Source organism: Dothidotthia symphoricarpi (assembly GCF_010015815.1).
Source record: "Dothidotthia symphoricarpi CBS 119687 unplaced genomic scaffold P153scaffold_4, whole genome shotgun sequence".
Lineage (NCBI taxonomy): Eukaryota > Fungi > Ascomycota > Dothideomycetes > Pleosporales > Dothidotthiaceae > Dothidotthia > Dothidotthia symphoricarpi.
Window position 1 is genome coordinate 413,781 of NW_022985011.1, and position 24,052 is coordinate 437,832.

The window sequence follows — 24,052 nt, forward strand, 5'->3', positions numbered from 1 at the left end:
ATATTTGGATTTAGCGATTTTCTTTGGTGTGTGTGCTGGGGGTTGGTATATCGTCCCCTTGATTTTCATAGAGTTCGTGGTAGGCATATCTGCAATTCACTGAGTAGATGTAATTAGTAAATATACGGCTTGTTTTGTCAATCTGACACTATTCGTCTGTCATTTCTTCTAGTCAAGTTATGCATTAAGTTTGATATTTCTCCTTTCCAGCAGAGACTTCGCTTGCACCATGTCTTCACAATACAAAAAGTAGCAATTGTTGGATACCTAAGGAACACGGTCCAAACTTCTCCAGCCAAGACGAGCAACGTGTTACGCACATCCGGGAGATCTGGAATCCTACTTTCAAACCCGTCAATATGCTACCAACAAAGATATTTAAAAGTAAGCAACACCAGACAGCTAGCCTGAATTAGAAGATAGACGCACCTTGTTTGGGCAATCCATCCGGGTTCTTTCCACCTACGGCGGTGGCGCGGCCGCTCTGTAGTTGTATGGCGGTGGAATGCCCCTATACCACGGATCGAAATTCATGATGCAAAACCCGGGGTCTTCAGGAGCAAGCACATTCGGCCAGCACGGGTTGTCCCACAGTCCATCGTCCCTATCAGCCTGTCCCGTGTGTCCCCAAGAGCCAAAGCTAAACTCCGGTCGATGATCGACTTCGATCTGGGCAAACGTCTGCGTCACCATCTGCTTGACGCGATTGACTTTATTGTTCGCAGCATTGAATCTTCTCGCGAATTCGGCGTCGCTCAGTCGAGACCCTTCCAACGGTGGTATGAAGCATGTACTTTTCCAGTTATTGCCCGCACCTTGGTTTTCATTCCAGGGTATCCAGCGTATAAGTTGGCCATTGACGTTTTGTCCACTGTTAAGGTACGCGGGGCTCTGTGGACCCAGAAGGTACAACGGAGGGTACTCGTCCCTGTCACAAAACTCTTCTCGCCGGTATTGCTCATCTTGCCAGCCTGTGCCGTCATGTTGATTACTCCAGGACGTAGGTGCAAGTCTCCTCATCTCATGGGCTGTTGCTGCGGCCTCAGGTGGGCAGGTCAGCGTCTGCCATGCCGGATTGCCACGTATAACCGAGCTGTAGTGGTAGCAGGCTTGTGTGTGTTCTCTTGCGCAGTTCTTTATAATCGGAAGTTGAGTTGGATTGGCTTTATAGCTGAGCGACGTGACAATCATGTCATTCTTCTGGGTTTTGTCGGCCACGCATTTCTGACTTCGTAGTGTGTTCTTCGCTGCACCCATTCGCTTGAGGTCCTCACCCGGGCGAATGTTGCATTTTTTCTTCGTGGAAGAACCACCAGTGCCGTTGGGACCCTTTCCAGTGCCGCCTTTAGGCTTGCTCCGGTCCGTAGGGTTGGCTTCATCGCCCTTCTTTCCACTACCTTTGCCTTTGTCGTCCTTCGGTTTCTTGAAACTCGACACGCCGTCTGTTATGCTGTTAAGGATGTCGAAGACCTTCTTGATCTCATCTGGGACGAGTTCAGTTCCTCCGCACGGGCTTAGCCACCATGAGAATGCGCCCTCTGGGTCTTCTTCCTCTGGATAGAAGTAAGAGGCCATCTGCGCAGCAGTGGCGGCCATGTCTACAGATCTCGTCAGTCTATGCGTACAGTACACAAGCAAAAGCTTGGTTCAATAGGCTGTTGTATTGATGAAATGGAGAGCAATAACGTACCCAAACCAGCGTCTATAGCTTTCCCGGCGCCTCCAGTAAGGAAATTCACGCCAACATCGAGGACGAATTTTAGCGAAGACATGAGGATATAGCATCCGATCTGAAACGTCAGCGATGTTCTTTACAGGATCCTGTTCAGTTATGCGTACCTGGGCAATGATTGGCAATGCTTCGATGATGGTGTCCGCGATCTCATTGAGTAACCAATTGTCACACGAACATTTGGCTGGCGCAACCTCATAGCTTGTCCCTGGATACTTCTGCCATGGTATTCCGTCCGGATATTGGGCTGTCGGGAAAAACCCCACACAACCGTAGTTGGTCGTTCGACCCTCCGCTTCAGCCTCGTCCATCGCAGGCTTGCACGGAGCATAGCACTGGTTCACGCTGGCATCTCGAAACTCCGGATCTTTGTAGATCAGGCAGTTCATCTCGTTTGCCTTCCGTGCTGCGTCATAGTCGAATTGGGTCGGGTCGTTCTCGGGGTCGTACATCACAATGCCATCCTCATCTGGTTCGACAATGGGGTGCGTACAGACGTTGTCTGGGCAGTAGCCATGCTTGCAAGCAAATCTGCAAAGACGATTGAGATCCACGTCAAGTTCGTCCCATGCAATGATATCGTCCATGCCACCGACCTCTGCGGGTAGAGCCTTGATTTTGCCTTCAACCCTGCATTCGCAGAGAGTCTCAGGGCAGAAATCAAAGGAACAGGAGAATGCACAGAGGTCTCCGGTATTGACGTTGATGTCTCGACCTCCGACGCAACCTCGCGTACCAGGAGCACCGTTCTTGGGCGGTGCGTCAAAGTCGTCGGAAGTGAATTGTTGCAAGTCGACAGCCCAATCAATAGTGCCAGCAAAGTTGAGGCCCTTCCAGTCATTACGTCGTGTGTTCTTGGTCGTATCGGTCATGTAGGAGATATAGTCTCCGTTGTAGAGTATGATGTCCGAGTTGGAGGCACCGTCGTGGAAAATCCGGGCACCTACATTGCGCCCAAGAACCTCATTGATCTCCGCAAGAGAAATATAGCCGCTCTCTCCGGTGCACCTTCCAGGTGTTGCATCTGATTTTGTCCGTGAGCCAGTGAACTCGCACATAGGCTGCCAGCACCCGTCCGTGGCCATGTGAAATGATCGGCCATAGCTTGACTCCCCAACAAAAATCTTGTTGTTTGGTGTACCGGCTTTGGTAACTAGGATCTGGTCAGTAATTGACTTGCAGTTTGAAGCTACAGAAAAGGGGCAGCATTCTTAGTACAGTTAATCAACGTATTACCAATCTTAGGGTAACACGCTGTACTAAGATTTCTGCCCCAGTACTGTATTGTTCGGACGTACTGATAGAAAGCGAATTTCGCGTCTCAGTAAGATTGACTACAAGTTCACTGTCAGAAAATGCAGACCGTGATCAGATTCCAATAGCCTACCGTGGCTTCGAATGCATTTTCCAGACGCACAGGAATCGAAGGCATTGGGATTGCCGTAGTCCCACTGACCGTGCAGGTCATACGTCATGTATACAATATAGTCAATGGCGGCAGCGATACGGTCGATAGGGAAAGCTTTCAGATACCAGTACGATGCGGGGGCAGCGATCGAGACCGACTTGGTTCCAACTTTATTTTTCAAGACTGTGAGGAATTTGAGATAGTTCACACCATCGCTCGGTTGACCAATTGGTTGACCGCCCACCAGGATATCCGGAGCCTGTGAATTTCAAGGTTAGCAACTGTCACTGTCTTTTCATGGAAGAAGGTCATGTATTGCCTACCCCCGGGTACTCCCAGTCAATGTCCACGCCATCCAGGCCCTCATCGTTGAGAAACTGCGCAATGTTCGTGGCGAAAGTCTCCCGATTGTTGATAATCGCGCTTCGAATGATGTTGTAAGTAGCGGCCTCCGTCGAATACGCCCACCCGCCAAACGAGACAATGCGCTTTACATCCTTCAGCTTCTTGAAGTCTGCCCATTGTTTATGCTTGTCAACAACGACTGGCTTGAAAGTCTTGCTGTCAATCTCTAAGAAGCCCCAGTGAATGTGCGTGTAACTACCGTCAGTGTTCGCATTCTTGGCCTTCAGCCAGAGACAATCACGGTTCAGATTCCACGACTCGTAGTATCCGATACGCTGGAATGCTGTAGGGGGGCCGCCATTCTTCTTGATCTCGTTGCCGCAGTTTGAGACACAAGTAGTTCTGAAATTAGGCAGCTTCGCACCTGGACCCCCACCTGCGAGTATCCAAGTCAGCAAAGTAAGGCCTATAATCGACAGTTTCTTAAGAGCTTACCTTCAGGAGCGTGAATGTCGCAATGTTCTGGAAATGGCCCGCAAAAGCCCCAGTTACTGCAGCAAGCCTTCAGGGGACAGGGGTTGAGGTCAGCAATTGATGCAGACTTGTTCGATGGTTGTTGTGAGCCAGGCACTAATGGTCCGCACTCAGCGCCCTGCTGAGGAGGGGGCAGTGGTGTTGCTCCTTCGCTCAAGCACATATTGTAACCGAGCAGCATGTTTTTACATTCAGTCCAGGCCCATGTCTTGCCTTTGTTGAATCTTTCAATGTCGTTAACAGTGATTCCGTACTGCTTAGCCAAACTGCCGCAGCTATCATCTTGAACGATTAGATGTGTTGCGCAAGTTCCGTCGGATCCTGGCTTCGGCGGGTCAGGCTTGGGATCAGTATGTGGGTCGCCCGCCGAACAGCAAACGTAGTCTCCTACTTTCAACGATGAGCAGAGATTGGGGTTCGGATTGAATTTTGTGAAGTCGGCAGCAGATATACCGCATTTGGATACAAGCGAGGCGCAACCGTCACCACTGATAACACTGATGTATCGACATTCTGCACGCTTGTGCATTTGTACATCGGAGGATGGGCCTCGCACCTGGGGGTCATTAGTACAGCTTCCAGACAAGACGTTTATTACAGTCCACTGCCATGTTATCTATCATAGGGGAATTCACGATGTGTATGGGTTGAGAATGGCGTTGTAATCGTGCCGTAAGTGAGATTTTGCTTACCATTCTCAGAAGAGGCATGTTAGTAGCCGACAAAGTGCTATTGCTGGCAGTACCGTTTCTCCCTGAAATTTCCCATGTCTTGACATTCCGCAAGCTTTTGGCATTGCTGAGTCCTTCGGTCTCAACGCACTCTCCCTTGCTCCACACGGCAGCTGATCTCTGAGCAGCCACAATATCACCACTTCCGTCGATGAACAGGCCGAGTGCGCCCCCAGGCAGGCTTCCGCTACCACAGACCTGAGCAATAGTGCTATTAGAGCCTATCCCCGATGACTTCACGGCGCTCAACAAGGACGATGCAGTCGCCTTGCCATAGCCCTTGCCGACATAGATGCTTGCCACTGTCTTCTTGTAATACGCAAATACGACGTTTTCGTCGCAGTTGTCTTTGGCCTCGAAGAAATTCTGCAGACCCTCCAAGACTTTGACAGCTTCGGTCAAGTTCGCTTTCGCACTACCTTCGGTAAAGACGCTCAGATCTCTCGTGGTTTGGGTTCCGTCGGAGAAGCATGCTGGCGCAGTATCGAGACTGCTTTCAAGGAGGCCTTCGTCTTTTTTGGGGTTCTCGACCGACTGAACTTTCGTCCGGATCTCTGATTGCTGCCCTCCAAGCGTGCAGCTTCGTATGAGCACTGTTGTCTTGGGATCGTCGAGCGGATTCGAGATGGAGAACTGAAGAAGCATAGGCTCCTCACAACGTTGGAGGCGTTCGACTGAGATGTATGGCGTCCAACTGTGGATGTTCGTGTAGTCGGAACACGTAAGTGGACAGTCGTGTTGATCGGGATAGTAGGTTCTTGGGTCGCTGATGGGTGATGGGTCATCCCCATCAAGAGGCTCAGTGACCGGGTTGCCATTGATGTCCACCGCGCAACGAGCGAGGTGGGCTCCAAAGGCGATCACGATCGCTATGAATCTCATTTTTGACAAGTACATGGATTCAGGAAAGATATGGTATGGTTATGAGAACCGTCATATGGATGGTAGTATGAATTTATACACCGGAAAAGACTGGTGGAGGGACGAGATGCCGCTTGAGCTTTGCACTGATTGAGATATAAGAACATGTGAACAGCAGGCCCTAGACCTCACCCTCTCACGGCTGAGCAATCTCAGCCTGGCCGTGGTGGTATGATAACGATGGGTTTTGACGTCAATGGCGGGCCATCGGGAGAGCATGCAGGGGCTGCATTCGAGGTCGGTCAGCCCAACTCAGCCGACCAGTCCTCTTTACAATCCTACTCTGACCGCAACACCCTCAATCAATAACCTACCATATTGCAAGGCAAGCACAGCAGTAGTGCTTACACGAACTCAAAGCCGATGAGTCGGTGGACAAACTTACTGCAATCCTGAAGCGTCCAATTGCGTGGTGTTCCTGCATAAGCAGTGAATGCAGGAGCCAGCCTTGCCAGATGCTCTAGTCGTCAATTGGCCCGACTTGATGGAAGAAATGTTGGGGATAGATTGAAGTAAGCGCCGATGTATGAACGGAAGGTAGGTTTTCGTGGATCGCACTACATAGCCACGTGCATGAAAATGTCAGACTCGGATGAATATTGACCAGGTCTTGGCGATAATGGGGGCCGTTTCAGTCACCCGAAGCACTTTGACGAGCGCTGGGATAGTAACCGCATTGGGAAAATGTTGTGGGCACAGCAATGAGCTTGTGGCGATGGGAGTTGAGTATGTGTTGAGTGAATTCTCAAATAAACGGGCTACTCTAGAAAATACATTCACTACTCGTACGAGAAAAGGCCACAGCAACACTTCACCAAGCTCAGATACTACCGCAGCTACTGTATGTATATCAAGGTGCCTGGAATGCTTCCAACTCTGCACATTCACCCCCCCTTCGACGTAGACGAAGCGGAAACCGCACTCGAATTCTCCCTCGGATACGCCCCATCATAACACTTCGCATGCGCAATCGTCTGATTCAACCACGCATGATCAAGAGGACCAAACTTCTCCCACGTAACCGGGCAGTCTCCCCTGACACTCTGAATCGCGGCGCTCTTCGCACTGTACCACGACGCTGCAGAGCTGCCGTAGGCGGAATATCTCGTTTTCATGGGAGGCGTAGCGTCGGTTGTAAAGCCGCACCATTGCGTCGTCTCGGATACGGAGCAGGACAGCTTGTTGAGCCCGGTGGCGGTAGATAGGCAGGGTTTGATCAGCTTGTCGCCGTAGGATTCGAGAGCAGAGAGGAGCACGGCGCTAGGTCTTGGAACGTCGAAGTATTGCGTTAGGTTTCTGGTTGCGCATTGCCATGGGTCTGGTGATTGGGAGCTCGTTGGTAGGGGGGTACTGGTTGGTACAAACAGAGTCGTTAATGCAGGTGGTGAGATGGTTGATGGCGGGCTGGCAGTGGTTGTTGAGACTTGTCCGGTTGATAGGGGAGCCTTCATGAGAAAAGCGAGCAGAACACTGAGAAAGATTGAGTTGTGCATTTTCGAAGTTGTTGTTCAAGACGACCAGAGAAGTGTGTTAGGTACGAGTCTGAGTAAGAAGGCGAGAGGTCGTGTCGAGCAGTGTCAGACAAAGGCAATCGTAGGTGATTACGATAGTCCTTCACAACTACAATGCAGTCAGCCTCACATCCATATGTCATGACATGGTCTGTGAATGGTTGATTGGAAGCATATTATTTTGCGTTAAGGATGCTCCCCTGCATGAGAAATGTGTTCAATTTGGCAAGTGTTGCAACCTCGGGATCGATCGTCTGCAGTCCAATATATGCAGTGGTAAGGCTGCCCAGATATCCCTGTACATAAGATACCCCATCATGAACATCACCCCAATATAAAATCACCCCAATATAAGCATCAAGTGAATCTTAGGTACATATACCTGCTTAAGCATGAATCTATGCCTATATTAGCAAGCATTTGCCTATTTGGGTATAGTCCCTCACTCTCCGTAACAGATCAGCAGTACCCAGCCCTGATCATGGATCTGACCAGCTGCCAAGGCCGCTTCCACATAAGAACCAACCCAGCATAGGCATTAAAGTTCGCAGGATGTACTTGATGCTTATGCAGGGGTATCTTCTGCAACCTGCTATTCCGGCCCCCATATTGCCATTTATCTAAGCGAACCGGTGAACATACTAAGAATAAGAGACGCATTCAATTACAACGTACGGTGGGTGTATTTCCGATGTGGAGCCTGCATATGCAAGCCAGCAGCCACAGCCAAGATTTTCTGCTGTCAAATCAACCTCGAATAAGAGGTGCAGCGTCCAGCCATCCCCTCCCAGATCCACATTGAAAACACACCCACCATACGTTGTAGGTAACTCTTGAGAATACAACAGTCCTTCCAATTCGCTAAGATTTGTCCGCGCGAGGTGGCGATTTGAGTAAATTCTGGGGGGTACCACAGTAGACCAAGTCAGACCCCCACCCTAAGGCGTGAATTGAGCGTAGTCCTCCTCGATAAACTTCGCGACAGCCTTCAGGCACTCATTCTTATCATACCGCTCCAGATCCGGCCATGCATGCTGACGGTAGATGTCCTGCACCCCGACAAGCATAGCCTCGTAGTCGGGAGGAGATATTTTCCACACATGAACCACCTTCCTGCCGCTGAGCGGGATAAAATTGAGCCGCCGAAACTGCTCTTTCAGTTCCTCAAAGAAGTCTGGAATCGACCAGGTCTCGCCCTCTGCGCGCCACTCCGCCTCTTCTTCCGCGGCGCAATAGTCGTACGGATCATCGTCGACGGTTTCGCGGCTCGCGTTGTCGCTCATCTGTCCGGGACACTCATACCACTGCACAATGCCGAGCTTGACATCGAGTAGGAACCTGGGGCTGTGACGCCCACCGCACGTGAGGCCGACGACGTGTTTGGGAATGTAGTGGCTGATTGCAGAGTCCTCCGTGCCTATTGTGATAGTCCTGCGATCCGATGCGCGCTGGAAAATGTCCTGCCAGTCGGCGAAGGTGCAATCAGGAGCACCTTCTGCGTCGACGGTGCTGTCAAGGGTGGATTTGATGTAGGGAAGATGTCGGAGCAGATTAATGACTTCCTTCGACTTGTCCAAAGTGGAATGGCGGTTGGTGATGTGTGCCCAGCCTTCTGGAGGTGGCTCAATGATATACGTCTCATCCAAGTACATCTTGGTGAGAAACTGGTAATAATCGCGGACGGCGGCGACGGTCTCGTCGCGCGAGTATGTAATGTCTTCGAGGCTTGGCATTGTCGGCGCGCGTGGTGGGTTGTAGAGGTAAGAAGGCAGGGTCTATGATTGAGTGTGGGGTAGATAGTTTACCTAGAGGCTCCCCTGCTTCTCAAGCATGAACACCCAATAAAAGCAAACCAACATTCACACTCGACAGCTCGCCAATCCCCATCCCAATCCCAAAATGGACCTCATACAGCAAAACACGCACACCGCCCTCTCCACAGCAGCAACAAGTCCCTCCGCCGAACTCAACGCAGGAAGACCACCCCTTCCACAAACAATCTCCATCCATCCCCCCAACGCCTCCGCCGAAGCGGCGCAAAATCTCGCTTACCTAACCTCCACATCTTCCGTCGCAGCGCTGCAAACTGCAATCTTCAATGAGGATTTCCGCGTAGGCCGGGGCCAAGCAACGCATTTCGATCTCGGCGTTGCAGGCGAGGCGACGCGTGCGTTTGCCGATATGGCGGCGGCGGGGTATCGCGCGATGGCGGGGCCGCTGGGGGTTTTCTACGAGGCGGTTGCGGGAGGGCAGGGGGGGATTGAGCGGGTTTTGGCACGGGGGGATGTGCGAAGTGCGGTTTTGGGGGAGGTGTTTGGGGGATTTGGATTGGGGGAGGGGGCGCTGCGTGAGCTGGATGGGATGGTGAGGGGATTCTTTGCTGCGCTTGGGGGTGTGGTGTTTGATGATACGCAGGGTGCAACGGTTGATTTTGCGGTTCGTGTTAATTATGTTGTGCGCGTTGAGGGCGAGGGGGAGCAGGACGTGGTGTATCAGCCGCGGACGCGGGTGGTGTGGGTGAAGGTTGATGCTGGCTCATACGTGTGGGCGATTGGTGAGGAAGGCGCGGAGAGCGCGGCGTTCAAGATGCGCTATGCTACATATGATTTCTTGTTGCATGTGGATCGGTTTTTGGCGTCGAAGGAGAGGTTCGATGTTGTATTTCAGGGGTTGCTTGGTGAGGATATCGCGTCGTATGGTGGGAAGATTGATCGTGTTGTTGTGAATAGGTGAGTGGTTGAGTGCTTGCCGCTTTGGTGATGGTATTGGGTTGTTCTGGCTGTGCGATGTGTTGATGTGTGGTTTGACTTGGACGGTGGTTCGGATATGTTGAACTACAGTGCTCACCTGCGGCGACGAGCAAGAGCTTGGTCAGCGGGGTATTAAATTATAATCTTCAGACGAGAGACTTCTGCAAGGCAAAGAAGAGAAAACGACCAAGCAGAATATGCCGTGGATACCAATGAATTGTTCCGAGTGAATAAAAGTGTTGAGACGCGAAAGATCAAAAAAGCGGAAGCCCATACGCGCAGACATGCCACAGGCTCGTCAAAATGGCGTTCAAAATGCGAAATGCAACCGTTCCCCTAGTCTTCTTACGGATGGTTGCTGCCAGAACCATCTCTTCATTTGTGACGATACTCGTTCTCGTCATCGCTCTCATCCTGCACATCCACCTCATCCTCAATCTCCTCATGCAGATGCAAACCCATGTCGTACGTGTTCTCTCTAATCTGCTCGGCTTCCTCTCCGTCGACCATGCAATCCTCCATGATCAGCAAGACGGCAACTTCAGGGACAAGCACAGCCTGCACGAAAGCCGCTGGGCCGGAGGTTTGAACCACGGCGTCTGTGCAGCTTTTGATTTCATTTCGCAGCTCTTTCATGATGGTCTCGGTGATTGCACGTCGACCGCGGGGTCCGTAGTAGCCGGGGTAAGTATTGCAGTCATCAAGGACAAAGGATGTATCTTCGTCTTGCTCGTCCTGTGGTCTGTCTTTTCGCCTGGAGCGTATTGCCCCGGCCTTTCCAGTCAGTGCGATGGGTTCGTAGCGGTCCCTGTACCTGCTTGATCGGTCGTTGGTGAGCACCTTGTAAAGCTCCTTTCTGTGTTTCTTGACCCGCCGAGGCAGTGCATCCCAGTCAATCTTCGGGTAGCCTGCATTCTCATACTCTTCATTTGCCGCTATCCTCTTGTGCGTACTACAGAACGCGGTCTGATTTTTAACGGTAGTTGGTTTCCCGTACCAAAACTCCGCATAAACGTTTTCGTCGACCGGTGTTTCACATATCACGCATTGTGTAACTTCAGTCATTTCCTTGAGTTCAGCCACGTATGCGTCCATCTTATCGAGGTCTTCCCGTGGGGTATTAGAGTCAGGCGGGGATGACTGACCCTCCTTCCAATCACCGAGCTGCTCAAGCAGTCGGGCAGGATTGGAAGACGTCTTGGATCGTTTGTTAGTGGGATCGCTAAGATCTCTTAGTTCGTCATCTTCTAGAGTGGAGGGTCTTGTGCGCTTGGGAGGTTTTGAAATCGTCTCTCTCCCTGCATCGTTGTTGCTTTTCATGGAACATGCGTCACTATCATCATCGTTGTCTGATTCGATTTCGGCCTTCTGAACGTGATTCGTCTTTCCGTAAACATTCGCTTTCTTCTCTTGTGTATTAATGCGATTCTTATCAGCTCTGCCATGAAGATTACGGACAGGCTTGGCCTTGGCGCCATATTGTGTCTTCTGCCCCTTCGATGTTTTCTCTGGGAATGCCATGATGTCAAAATCGAAGCCTGTGTCAGATTGAGGAGCTGTCGAGTTTTCCTTTTCTTCCTCGAGTTCTCTCTTGGCTTTATCTGCTTTGCCAGCTTGGTATGTGCCTTGACGAGGAGCCTGTACTCGAGTAGGCTTTCTCCTGCTGGATGCTTTCGGTGCAGTCTTCAGTGCAGTATCAGGCATCTTCTGACTGTTCTTTTGCATGAATAGTTGGGTCACTGATGATGACGACGATGATCGGGTTGGAGGTTTTGTCAATTGGTTGTCAGGCTTGGAGGGCTCTTGGTTTCTTCGCAGCTTGTCCAACACGCCTGTAACGTCTTTGGTGGGTGGTGGAGGTGGCGGGGCTTGTAAATCATCGTCAGACTCAGATTCAGGTTCAGCGTTGAGAAGTCGCTCTTCCTCCTCCCTTTCTTTTTTGAGCTTCTCAATTACATCCAATGCTTCCCTGGATTGCGTGGTCCCCTTCTGGCGTGGTACATTTGATAATTCAGGATCCTGGTCGCCTGTATGCGACTTTCCATTCACGGTTTTCTTTGGTCCTTCCGGCTGGTATGTCTCTTCATGATCCTTGTCGTTTGCATGCGGCTTCCCGCCCACCGTGGATAGAAGCTTGGGGACATTTCTTCTCGATAATGTTGTCATTGGATGTGTGGTTGAGTGGTGGGTTAGATGTATTCAGAGGAGACTAGGACCGGTATCGATGTGGAGTGGGGAGGAGTTGAGGTTCCAGCATGAAGTCGGTGTTTCGATGTGAGTGAGGGCTGAGAGAGACGCGCTTTCCCCAGGACTCGAGAACGCGGAACCGCGTCGCGCACGGTTGCATCCACCCTGGTGACCACATATTTACTCTCAAATAGCACAGACAAATTCTACGCCCATTCGATCTAAATAGCTGTCCATATATCGGGTCCATTGTCGTCTAGAGTTAGTTTCGCTGGGAATAAGTAACTGCTACAACACTTGCTGGATGTTGGATGCCCGCGGCGAACAAGCGCTAAGGATCTGCCCCACAAAATTTCTGAAAGTTCCAGTCGCATCGCACGCCCATCTTCAACTCTCCAACATCACCACCACCACCCCGCCTCTCCCCACCAGCAACCTCGCAAAATGGCTGCCGACGAATCCCTCCAAGCGCCCCTCAACTTCTCGGGCCACCGCCACCTCATAACGCGGCTCCTCCTCTCCACCCTCACCGGCCGCCCAATTCGCATCACAGCCATCCGCTCCTCGTCGACGAACCCGGGCCTCACACGCCATGAAACAAACTTCATCCGCCTACTCGACGCCATCACAAACGGCTCCCAGATCCAGTTCAGCATGACGGGCACCACGCTCGTCTACCGCCCGGGACTCATCACCGGCTCAGCAGAAGGCCTCGGCGCATCGGGCGGCGTCATACGGCACGAGATTCCACGGGAATGCGCCAAACGGGGTGTGAGCTGGTGGCTAATCCCCCTCTGCCTACTCTCGCCCTTCAGCAAAGGCAACGTAAACGTCATCTTCCACGGCGAAGGCTGCGTAACCTCCTGCACCCAAGCCGGCGACGTCTCCGCAGACACGGTCCGCACCGCGCTCCTCCCGCTCTACAAATCCTTCGGCATAGACCGCAGCATCGAACTGCGCATCCTCAAGCGCTCCTGCGCCCCCTCCCCCGCCAAAAGCGCAGGCGGCGAAGTCCAACTCGTCTTCAACCACCAAGTCCGCCTGCCCAAAACCCTGCACTTGCTCAACCCAGGCCGCGTCAAGAAAATCCGCGGCGTGGCGTACTGCGTCGAAGTCCCCAAGACAAACAACGAGCGCATGATCTTCGAGGCGAGAGGCATCCTTAATAAATTCGTCCCAGATACGTACATTTTCTCCGACGCTTCCCCCGCGCCCCTCATCCCCACACCCGCGCAGAAGGGCACGCCCGCACAGAAAGTAAAAGGCGCGGTCGGCTTCGGCCTCAGCCTCGTCGCTGAGTCGAGCACGGGATGCATATACTCGGCTGATGTGTGTTCGCCGCCTGAAGGCGGCGTCCCTGCGGACGACATCGGGAGGCAGTGCGCGTACCAGCTTCTCGAGAAGATTTCACAGGGCGGATGTGTTGAGAGCGTTGCTGCGCCGACGATCTTGATGCTCATGGCTATGGGTACGGAGGATGTCGGCCGCGTTGGTCTCGGTAGAGATGTGCTCGCTACCGAGGAGGTTATACAGCTCGCGCGCGACTCTAAGGTGTTTGGCGGGAGTGGCTGGGGGTTTCGAGATGCGGGTGAGGGGAAGGAGGAGGTTGTTGTTAGTGTTGTGGGGCGGGGCGTGGGGAATGTCGGGAGGAAGGTTGCGTAGATGGATAACTTGTAGTAATGATACCCCACTGAAATCGTTCAAAACTGTTTTTATTGACGATTGATAAACGGTCCAGCTTTTGTGAAAATGATAGGATTTAAACTTTAAACGCCGTCGTATCGTATTCCCATCCAACACCCCCCCCCCTCCACACAAATCTTCCCTTTCTATGCGAAAACCCCCCAACCTAAAACAAAACAACAAACCACACAAACAGCCCCAAAATCTACTGCCTCTTCCCCCCCTCACTCTCACTCCCACTATCCCCACTATCCCCCCTCCCCCTCCCCTTCTCACTAAACCCCCCCCTCTCCCGATCCCGATACGGCCCCTCATCCCCCTCCTCATCCCCACTAAGCAAATCCTCATCGCTCTCCCCCGCAAACGCATCATACAGCTCGCCCCCCCTCCTCGCCCTCTTCTTCGCCCCACCCGCCAACATCCCCGCATCCTCACGGTCCTCCACATCATCCAGCACCGCGAATTCATACGAGTCGCGGGAATCGCGCATGCGTTTCCTGCGCGCGACGAAGAGGAACGCGCCGAGGCCGGCGATGAAGATCAGGATTAGGCTGAGGGCGCCGTAGATCCATATTTGCGTGCGTTTTGAGACGCCGAAGGTGGGGAAGGGGTTGGGGAGGAAGTTTTCTGCTGCGGAGGTGGGGGTTGCGGATTCTGAGGCTGTGGTTTGGGCGGAGGGGGAGGGGGTTTGTGAGGGTTTCTGGTTGATGGGGCGGTCGGGGTGGTCTGATGGGACGGCTGTCATTGTTGGTCGGGTGCCGGTTGGGATAGACACGCTAGTTTCGTGCGCGGGGTGGTCGTCTATTTTATCGTGGTCGTCGTCGTCGTGCTCGGTGGGGATGGGGAGGAGTTTCGCCTTTGACGAGTCGATGCTTTCGCCCCAGAGGCGCAGTTTCCAGTCTGTGAAGACGCCCTTTTTTGAGTTGTTGGGGAGTGTGTCTTTGATGAGGACGGTCCAGTTTCCGACGCCTGCTTCGCCCCAGTGCGCGACCGACATGAAGGTCCAGTCTGCGTAGCCGTAGACGTCTGTGTCGTCGCGGCGCGCGGTGGCGAGGTGCGAGACCATGCCTGCGGGCGAGATGAGGTCGACGCTCAGGTCGCCGCGGCGCTGGTGCTTTACGTTCATGGTGAGGGTGATGTGCTCGACGCGCGCGAAGTTTGCTTCCTTGAGCATGTCGGCTGTTACCTCGAAGGTGCTGGCGAGCCCTGTGGTGCCTTCGGGGATGTCTTTCTTGACGTGCATCCAGGGCGACCAGAACCAGGCTTGGGGCTTGACGAGCTTCCAGTCCTTGGCCTTTTCGACAATGGCCCAGGCATCGAGTTTGCCGTATCCGTATTGATGGCTGAACATGCGGTCCAGGGCCGTCTTTTGCCAGTCGCTCGTCTCTTCGAATTGCACAGCCGTCAGGACGGTAAGCCATTGCACGTCGCGCCATGTGAGTTCGGGGCGAGCTTGCAGGAGGAGCGCAAACACGCCCACTCCAATAGGCCCCGCAGCCGAAGTGCCTCCATGCTGCGCAGTGCACTTGTTTGCGCCGACATCTGTGGTGTGGATTGCATCGCCACCACCGCTGCTGTACGTCACTACGAGCTGGGCAGAACAGGCTTCCGAGTAGTAGGGGTGCTGGTCGTTCTTGTCGATTGCGCCAACCGTGATGCTATAGATGCTGTTGGTGTAGCCGTCGAAGTTGCAGTTGTCGTCGCTCGATGCGCCGTTGCCTGCAGCGAAGACATATATAGAGCCCTTTCCATCGCGCCCTTGCTGAACCGCAGTGACCATAGCCTTCTCAATGAGGATGCCTGGAGCCTGCATCGTCTTGCCATCGTCGGGAGGTCCCCACGAGCACGAGTAGATGTCGTTCTTCTGCATCTCATAGTTTATAGCGAGCGCCTCGTCCATGTCGGTGATCTCGCCGGAGAGGATGCGCACGCCGGATATCTTCGCGTCGTAGGCCAATCCAACACCACACGCGTTGTTGCGCCCAGCGGCGACTTCTCCAGCGCAGCGTGTGCCGTGTCGGTCGTCGGAGAGCTTTGGTGTGGGCAGGTTCTCGTGGTCGTTGAAATCGTAGGAACCCTCGGCGAAGAAGTTGTCCTTCAAGTCGGCGCTGTCGTAGTCCAGGCCGTCGTCGACGATGCACGTAGTGACGCCTTTGCCGGTGAAGCCCTGCATCCACACGTTCGTCACATTGATATCGTTTCCAGGCGTCTTGACATTGAAGATGTGCCACTGCTCCTCGAAGATGGGGTCGTGGATGTCGAGGGTTTTGGCGGCCTCGCGCTGCTGCTTGATGGCGTCGGCAACGGATGGGAGGGCTTTGGCTTTGGGTATGACATTGCGCTTCCAATGCCGTGGCTTGAGCTTCTGCTTCTGGGTGAAGCGAATGTGGTCGAGGGGGTGGTGTTCGTCTCCCACTTGTCGCTTCCGCCGCCGCCTCTTCAACTCCTGTCGTGCGTCATCTACGATGTCGTGGTCGTGCTTGGGCGCCTTGAAGACGTGGTGGTGGTCGAGCGAGCCAAAGGGGCCCTCGTATGTCAGGCCCAAGTGCGCCGCGAGCTCTGTGGGTGACGCCGATGGCGAGAGGTGGACGGCATAGTAGTCGTGGGTCGTGTAGTTGCGCGCGGGCAGGTGATGTGTGCCTGCTGCAGCGAGTGTTGCCGCCGAGAGCAGGCTCCAGATGGTGAGGATGCGCATAGCGATGGCGATGGCGAGTGCGCCGGGGGCTGTTTATGAAGTGACTGCAAATGGTTGGAGAGAATGTTGATATCTGGCGACGTAGGGAAGGTGGATGTGTGTGGTAGAAGCTGCGAACGATGCGCAGCGTTGGGAAACAATACGGGGTTGTGTGTCGTGGAGTACGTGTGCTCGGGATACGTGCCCTTACTCGAAGTACTCGGGATTAAGCTGCTATCCTTCCAGCAAATAACAACTCTAAACTGCAAGATCAAACACTACGAGACAACACACTGGTGGGTGCATATCGATGATACTCGAGGTGTATCGGCTTCACAAGTTTCTTGCATGTAGTTGTCGGGCTGTTGTAAGATCTGGCCTTTCGAGATGTCTCCGCCTGGTATCCGTGGGATACGTTCTGCCTGATATTTCTGCCTGATATCCCGAGGATACTTTCTGCCTGAAGTTTGCCTGATATCCCGCGGATACCTCACAGATATATCCGCCTGGTATCCCACGGATACCTGTCTTAAATCCTGCAAATTGACGACTACATTTAAGCTCATGACAAGAATCTCCCGCCCCAAGAATGCAGCTTACTTCACGTTTCTTCAATTGACTGAGAGCTGCTCTGAAATATCCATGGGATATCTTCTTGCTGTGCTTCACAACAATCGCATCTGTTCATGCCACGACTAGCTGCTCATTCTCGTCCATCTCAACACGCGCCAAACGTCCTCTTCACAATACCATATTTCAGCCATACGATAATTGCTCGAGCATTGATGTAGTTTTCTACATTTTCAAACAGGTAGATAGTAATTTTATCAACATGCAATGCCATCTCGGACTGCTGAGTATACTCGACCACCTCCCTTCTGCTATCTTGCGGTGAAACACGGACATGATAGAGGCGTTGCGCGTCGTCGCCCTCACCCAAGCCACATGTCAATAGCTCAATAGCGGACCTTGCAGTGCCAAGATCGGCAGGGAAGTAGCACTCGGCAAGATCGAAGACTGAGTGGGGCCGTCTTCCAAGCTTGAAATGCGAAGCGCTGAGGCGGAAGGAGGCTGGTGCCCGCCTCATGGATTGATGCATCATTCATTGCGATGCGTTGGCTGGGGCTGACCGTCTACGGAAAATATACCTGCGCCGGTCCTCTACCTCCATCTCCCTCTCCCCGACTACCCTCGTACCCTACGTAGCTGTGCGTGTTTTGCTTTTTGGCCGCGTCAATCCTCCGCGAGCTCCATCGCCGTATTCTTAGGTAGCTATCCAGCAGACGCCACACGGACAAATCTAAAGTGACTCGATGTGACAGTGTAACGCATAGCTCATCAGAACCCTCACACCTCGCCATCCCATCTAGAACCACACCAGACGTCCGCCCATGATTGCGTGGCAACATGGAGAACAGTAGGGCGGTCAATCCTGCACTGCAACGCCTCTCCGATCCGTATCCACAGAAGCGCTCGTCGCAACGGCGCGCGGCAGACGCACAGCCCACCATCGTCATGGCCGCGTCCATCCCAAGCAACACGGCTCGAGTTGCCGCTCACCGCCGCCGACAGAGCCAGAACATCCCACCGCCGACCTCAGGCCCAGCCCACGAGTCCATCCCTGCGGCCCCCGATGTCCCCCGCGCCCCGCCGTCCTCGTACAAGGATCCGTATGCCTCCAAGTCAGGCGCAAGAGGGCCGCCGCGCGCCTCGACCCGCTCGCGAGACCCGCCCATCCAGATCAACGCGAGCCTGAAGCAGGCGACGGTGCAGACGGCCGCCAACAGGCTGTACGAGCTGCGTTCGCCGCCCTACGCCCCCGTCGAGCCGCTTTCGGGCACCGTGGAGCGCCGCAGCTCGCTGCACACCCCCTCTGCGCCGTCTGTGCCCGACCGCTCGCCTCTGCAGAAGCTCGAGGGCAAGCTCGACGACATCAGCAAGGAGGAGCGGCGCGCGCGCATACTCGATGCCGAGCTGGCCGCGCAGGAGAAGGTCGAGGCCGAGGCCCGCGCCCGACGCGCGCGAGAAGCTGCGGGGAAACAGCAGCGCGTCACCTCGCAGCCCGTCGCCCGCTCGGACAAGGCGTCGAGCGTGTCCAGCCGCACCACGAGCAGCAGGCGCCACGTCTCGGTGCCGGTGCACAGCAAGCCCCGTTCTCCGCCCATCAGCGATGTGGCGTCGGACGATGGCTATACCTACGACATGAGCGAGCCGTGGGAGTCTGCTGGTGCGCGGTCCACGCCAGCCCCGCGAAAGAACCAGCGCACGCCCGTGGGCTACCAGAAGGCGCACCACACCACCGTGGTCGCGCGCAACCCCAGTCTGAAGGGGAAAGAGCCCGCTGGGAGCTCGCGGGGGTCGGGCAGCTTCCGCGATCGGACAACGGCCTCGCCAGCCCAGAGACCGCTGAGCATCCACAGGAAACCAGTCGCCAGCCCCTCGGGCCTGGGCTTGGTGGGCGTGGACGACACCTCGTCCGTGGCCGACATCGCTCGCTCGGGCAGCAGGGCGCGCTCGCAGGCTTCTCTGGCGTCGAGAGAGCCTGGCAGCCACGAGAAGCGGAGGGACAGCAGAGGCATCACGGATGCGCAGATGGAGATGCAGCAGCAGCTCCTCGACAACAAGAGGATATCTTCGCACGGCGTGGGCTATCCCGCACCGCCCTCCTACGACGGCACCACAGCTTCTGCCAACCGCAAGAGCGTCACATTTTCCGAGAAAGATCTGCAACTGCAGCAGCCCGACTCCAGCCACCATCACTTCAGACATCACGACGTGCCCGAGCGAACCTACGTGAAAACGCCCATGTTGGAGAATTGGAAAGACGCCACCATCGCTGCCCTCGTCTCGGAAGATCTGGATCTGGATGCGCCCATACGATCCACCAATGGCAACCCGGCCACCAGCAACCAGGCTTGGTGGGAAGAAAACCAGGCTTCTCAGAAGAAACGCCCCGCCAACCACGCAGAGCCCACATACGATGGCTACGCGGACGAGCCCACCATGCCAACCGCCTTCAACCCCCCGCTGTACCTCAAATGTGGGCCTCTTTTGCGCTACACTGGTCTGCGTCGAGACCGGAGTGTGGTGGGCAAAGAGCGCGAAATATGGAGAGGCAGTGTCATGATCGTGACCACCGATGCGCAGTCTTCCTACCAGAAGCCGCCCGTGCTACGACTGTTCAAGCAGCCAATGGACATCCTCCCGCCGCCTCCGTCTGAGGTTGACCATGACCATCTTGACCCGGCTTACATCGACCCGATCGAAGGCCAAAGCAAAGTGTCACGGACCGGAAGGACCCTGTACGTCAAGGCAGTCGATGAGCTTGGCGAGAACGAAGACCTTTCGCGCATTGAGGATGACACAGGACTGTTCTCTTCCACGCGGAGCCCGTCTGGCAGTGGGTTGGGTGGTAAGTCCAGCCGAATCCACAAGAGAGACGGCGAGAAGCTCGGCAAAGTGAGAGAGGTTCCCGGCGTCAGGCTCCATGCCGAACGAGGAGTCACTTTCTGGCGCTTCAATCTGGAAGTTGAACTCGGGAGCAGCGAGACCCGCATCGCCTATCGAATCAATTCTGGCCCTGCCACCGGGTTCTGGGTCCCGGCCAAGGGCGAGTCCATGAACATCATGTTCCACAGCTGCAATGGCTTCTCGTTCAGCGTCGAGACGAATGAGTTCTGCGGCCCCGATCCAATGTGGCGCGATGTCCTGAACAACCACAGCTCCCGGCCCTTTCATGTCATGCTCGGTGGAGGCGATCAGATCTACAACGATGCTGCGATGAGGCAGACAACCCTGTTCAGACAGTGGACGGAGAACAAGAACCCCTTGCAAAAGCACAACGCGTCGTTTTCCGAAGAGATGCAGAACGAGTTGGAGCAGTTCTATCTGGACCGCTACTCGATGTGGTTTTCGCAGGGCCTTTTTGGAATGGCAAACTCCCAGATTCCGATGGTCAACATCTGGGATGATCACGACATCATCGATGTAAGTTGGCTGCAACATGTGGAATTCGCGTACTGACAACGATAGGGCTACGGATCTTACCCTCACCATTTCATGCAGACGCCCGTCTTCACCGGTATTGGTGCCGTTGCGTTCAAGTACTACATGCTCTTCCAGCATCAGTCAGTCCCCGCCGAAACTCAAAAGACTGAGCCCTCGTGGCTACTCGGGAAGTCCCCAGGTCCGTACATCAAAGAGCAGTCTCGAAGCGTGTTCATGCATCTTGGACGGCAGGTTGCATTCCTAGGCCTGGACTGCCGCACCGAAAGGAAGCGCGACGAGATCCTCACTGAAGACTCCTACGACATCATCTTTGACCGCCTGGAGGATGAGATCATCAAGGGCGAGACCAAGCACCTGATCGTCCTTCTTGGAGTGCCTATTGCCTATCCTCGCCTCAACTTCCTCGAAAACGTTCTGACAAGCAGACTGATGGATCCTATCAAGTGGCTCGGGCGTATTGGATTGCTTGGCAACTACCTCAACAAGTTTGACGGTGGTGTGGAGATTCTCGACGACCTCGACGACCACTGGACAGCTAAACACCACAAGGAGGAACGGAACTGGTTCATCAATGAACTGCAACACATCGCCGCTACCAAGTCTGTTCGCATCACGATTTTGGGAGGTGATGTTCATCTTGCGGCAGTGGGTCAATTCTACTCGAACAAGAAGCTCAATATTCCGAAAGACAAGGACCACAGGTACATGCCGAATGTCATCTCTTCTGCCATCGTCAACACACCCCCGCCGGATGTCATGGCGGACGTTCTGAACAAACGAAACAAGATACACCATCTCGACGACAACACGGACGAAGACTTGATACCCATCTTCACGCATGGTGTGAATGGGAGCAAGAGAAACAACAACTGTCTGCTACCTCACAGGAACTGGTGTAGCATTCGAGAGTGGAAGCCAGGATTCACTCCACCAGGCACACCGTCGCCGCCTGAGTCTGTGGAAAATGCTCCAGGTCTCACCAGGACACTTTCAGACTACACGCCTCGACAGATGGTTAGGCGCCTCAGCGGTGACCAGACAAGTCGCCCTGGAAGGAGTCGTGGACCGCCGCTGTCCTACCGCAACAACCCTGCGTACGCCGCTGCAGATGAACAGCAAGTTGAAACCCAACACCAGCCACAGTCATCGTTCTCGCCTGATCGATCTGAGACCGAACGACCCGTTCGCACGCGTCGCAACTCGTTGACGTCGCTCTTCCGCCGCCGACCGTCAGTCGACGACGCTGCCAGTCGTGACTATTCGCCGAGTACACCATCTCGCAATCGTAGCAGCGCCTCCAATGAACGGCCTTCCAATTTCCACCGGAGACCCAGTGTTCTGACCAAGAGAGGACAAAGCACCTACGTCAACCTCGAGGGCGGTCTCGACATCTGCCTCAACATGGAGGTTTCACAGCATGATCCTGCGGGTATCACTATGCCCTATCGACTGATAGTGCCTGCACTTGACTACACTGCTTCGCCGCCTGCTCACGCCGAGAAGCAGCATCACAAGCCAATGTTCGGCGGCATCTTCGGTGGAGGCCGTCGTGAACGCACGGTAGGCGACGACGGACGCTCTCACAACGGCAGCGACAGCGACAGCGGGAGTGGGAGCGAACTAGGCGAGATGTCTGACGACGACGAACAGCGTGCCAACCAAAGATACCAAGTCGCGCCCAGAGTCGTAGCCCCAAGCCTCGGATCGCAGAACAAGCGCAATTCAATCCCCGACCCGAATAAAGCGTTAAGCTCAGGCTACCACAGCAACTCCCCTGCGTACATAAACCCGCCCCAAACAGACGGCGCGCAAACCGACCGCAGACAAAGCATCGACGTATCCCACACCTCGCGCTCCTCAGCCTGGGAATCCATCGGCGGAAAACGCCACGTCAGCGCGCCCCATCCCGCACCCCCAACACACACAACAACACACACAACAACGCAGACAACAATCTTCCCCTCCTCACACACAACCCGCAGACAACCAAGCTACAACTCCTCCCACCAATCCCAACTCCCATCCGAAGCAAAAATCTACAAGAAACCCACACCCGCCATCCTAACCCAACACGACGACGACGCACACTTCGACCCAGCCCTCGCCCACCAGCGCTCAAAACGCGAATCTTACCCCCCGCACCCCGCTATCGTAGGCGCCGGCCCAAACTCCCCGTATAAACGCGGGTCCCTCGACATGCAGGCCCGCGACGACACGGGTGCAGGTGGTGGTGCAGGGGACTACTTCGCGAGCGGCGGCCGCGACGTGCGCGCGAGTGGGCATGCGCCTGTGGAAGTCGTCGCAGCGGCAGTACCGGTACAGGTGGCTAGCTCGACGGCGTCGAGGGGCGCGATGTATTCGTCTGCTGGTGTCGAGGCGGGGCGGCGCGCGTATCCTAGTTATCCCTCCGCGGGCGTGGGGGGTAGGCGCTTTGATGAGGATGATTCGGATAGCTATGATGATGAGGAGGATGATGATGGGGAGAGTTATGGTGGGAGGAGGGGGGATAGGGATGGGGTGAGGAGTCCGGAGAGCTTTGTTCCGCCGAAACAGAAGAAGAAGTGGCAGATTTGGCGGTAGATGGTTGGGGGTTTTAATGGGGTGGGTGGGGGTGATGGGATGTGATGAGATGGATGGGATGGGGTTGCTGTTGTTTGCGTGCTGCTGCTTTTTTTTACGCGTATATATCCACTTTTGCGTCGTACTTTGTTAGATGGGATAGGATTGGGGGTTTAGCTGTTTCCCCACGCCGGTAATGTTTCATTCTTAATGCCTGTCAATGCATATTACATATTGTATCCTTGGTTGGGATGTGGCGATATTCTTTCCTTTGTTTTAGCTGCTTGTTTGTCTGCTTGCTTGCTTGCTTGCTTGCTTGCTTGCTTACTTGCTTGATTACTGCGAAGTCCGTCCGTCCGTCCGTCCAAGCCAGTAAGTAAGTATGCTGAACAGACATAATGCCCGGTGTAGATGGAGATGTAGATGTAGACATCACGGAAAGAAAGTTGCCCCTGCTTTCCTCTCCTCACCTCACCTCTCATATACACGTTCCAGACTCTGACATAGTCTAGTCCAGCCTAGTATAACACAACACAACACAACACAACACAACACAACACAACACAAGCAGCACACGACGACGACATGCGGTGTTTAACTCAGCCGCCGTGTCGGCATAGTCTGGTGCGGGGGAGAATTTATGTAGCCATCTGTGTATATGCGATATGCATTGCGGTACGGAGATGTATTGTATTGTATTAGCTGGTAGAATGTCGTCTGAGGAGGGCGGAGTGGTGGAATGGGATGGGATGGGAGTGCAGACCGGGTGAATAGTCCCAGTGAACATCGTTTCGAGATATTATGTGCTGTAGAGTCCACGAACGAACGAACGAACGAAGGAACTGTGGAGAGTAGTTACAAAACACTTCGCAGCATTCGGTTGGCCTCGGCCTCTTTCTTCTCCTTCTCCCTCTCCTTCTGCCTCTCCTTCTCCCTCTCCTTCTCCCTCTCCTTCTCCCTCTCCTTCTCCCTCTCCTTCTCCCTCTCCTTCTCCCTCTCCTTCTCCCTC

The 24,052-nt window shown here is 54.3% G+C and overlaps 9 protein-coding genes across 9 annotated transcripts in view; 3 read left to right on the top strand and 6 right to left on the bottom strand.

Annotated features, from left to right (window-relative positions):
* Positions 1-158: 158 nt before the first annotated feature.
* On the bottom strand, positions 159-5,710 carry P153DRAFT_333036 (carbohydrate-binding module family 24 protein). The gene is made up of 8 exons (XM_033665544.1): positions 4,712-5,710; positions 3,981-4,575; positions 3,464-3,921; positions 3,120-3,399; positions 3,031-3,066; positions 1,840-2,885; positions 1,691-1,790; positions 159-1,598 (listed from the first exon to the last, which is right to left on the bottom strand). The coding sequence occupies exons 1-8, from the start codon at positions 5,645-5,647 to the stop codon at positions 463-465; spliced, it is 4,587 nt and encodes a 1,528-aa protein (XP_033527004.1). The 5' UTR covers positions 5,648-5,710; the 3' UTR covers positions 159-462.
* A 705-nt stretch (positions 5,711-6,415) lies between these two features.
* Positions 6,416-7,225, bottom strand: P153DRAFT_393589 (uncharacterized protein). Its single transcript, XM_033671246.1, has one exon. The coding sequence runs from the start codon at positions 7,162-7,164 to the stop codon at positions 6,556-6,558; it is 609 nt and encodes a 202-aa protein (XP_033527005.1). The 5' UTR covers positions 7,165-7,225; the 3' UTR covers positions 6,416-6,555.
* Positions 7,226-8,049: 824 nt separating this feature from the next.
* Positions 8,050-8,935, bottom strand: P153DRAFT_363918 (uncharacterized protein). The gene has a single exon (XM_033667478.1). It carries the CDS (start codon positions 8,913-8,915, stop codon positions 8,121-8,123), a length of 795 nt encoding a protein of 264 aa, XP_033527006.1. The 5' UTR covers positions 8,916-8,935; the 3' UTR covers positions 8,050-8,120.
* Positions 8,936-9,081: 146 nt separating this feature from the next.
* On the top strand, positions 9,082-9,915 carry P153DRAFT_354113 (uncharacterized protein; the record flags this gene model as incomplete). Its single annotated transcript, XM_033666487.1, has 1 exon — positions 9,082-9,915. The coding sequence occupies one exon, from the start codon at positions 9,082-9,084 to the stop codon at positions 9,913-9,915; it is 834 nt and encodes a 277-aa protein (XP_033527007.1).
* Positions 9,916-10,307: 392 nt separating this feature from the next.
* P153DRAFT_284022 (uncharacterized protein) lies at positions 10,308-12,098 on the bottom strand (the record flags this gene model as incomplete). The annotated part of the gene is made up of 3 exons (XM_033663299.1): positions 10,308-11,636; positions 11,763-11,879; positions 11,982-12,098. The coding sequence occupies 3 exons, from the start codon at positions 12,096-12,098 to the stop codon at positions 10,308-10,310; spliced, it is 1,563 nt and encodes a 520-aa protein (XP_033527008.1).
* Positions 12,099-12,514: 416 nt separating this feature from the next.
* On the top strand, positions 12,515-13,781 carry P153DRAFT_333042 (18S rRNA biogenesis protein; the record flags this gene model as incomplete). The annotated part of the gene is made up of 1 exon (XM_033665545.1): positions 12,515-13,781. The coding sequence occupies exon 1, from the start codon at positions 12,564-12,566 to the stop codon at positions 13,779-13,781; it is 1,218 nt and encodes a 405-aa protein (XP_033527009.1). The 5' UTR covers positions 12,515-12,563.
* A 226-nt stretch (positions 13,782-14,007) lies between these two features.
* Positions 14,008-16,863, bottom strand: P153DRAFT_333047 (KEX1 protease precursor; the record flags this gene model as incomplete). Its single annotated transcript, XM_033665546.1, has 1 exon — positions 14,008-16,863. The coding sequence occupies exon 1, from the start codon at positions 16,495-16,497 to the stop codon at positions 14,008-14,010; it is 2,490 nt and encodes an 829-aa protein (XP_033527010.1). The 5' UTR covers positions 16,498-16,863.
* Positions 16,864-17,571: 708 nt separating this feature from the next.
* P153DRAFT_393595 (uncharacterized protein) lies at positions 17,572-23,064 on the top strand (the record flags this gene model as incomplete). Its single annotated transcript, XM_033671247.1, has 3 exons — positions 17,572-17,744; positions 17,799-20,463; positions 20,509-23,064. Exons 2-3 carry the CDS (start codon positions 17,884-17,886, stop codon positions 23,062-23,064), a joined length of 5,136 nt encoding a protein of 1,711 aa, XP_033527011.1. The 5' UTR covers positions 17,572-17,744; positions 17,799-17,883.
* Positions 23,065-23,662: 598 nt separating this feature from the next.
* The window catches only part of P153DRAFT_333051 (APH-domain-containing protein), a 1,903-nt gene continuing 1,513 nt past the window's right edge, over positions 23,663-24,052 (bottom strand). Inside the window, exon 4 of the mRNA XM_033665547.1 lies at positions 23,663-23,965. Coding sequence (XP_033527012.1) covers positions 23,899-23,965 — 67 coding nt within the window. The 3' untranslated portion in view covers positions 23,663-23,898. The remainder of the gene's footprint in view (positions 23,966-24,052) is intronic.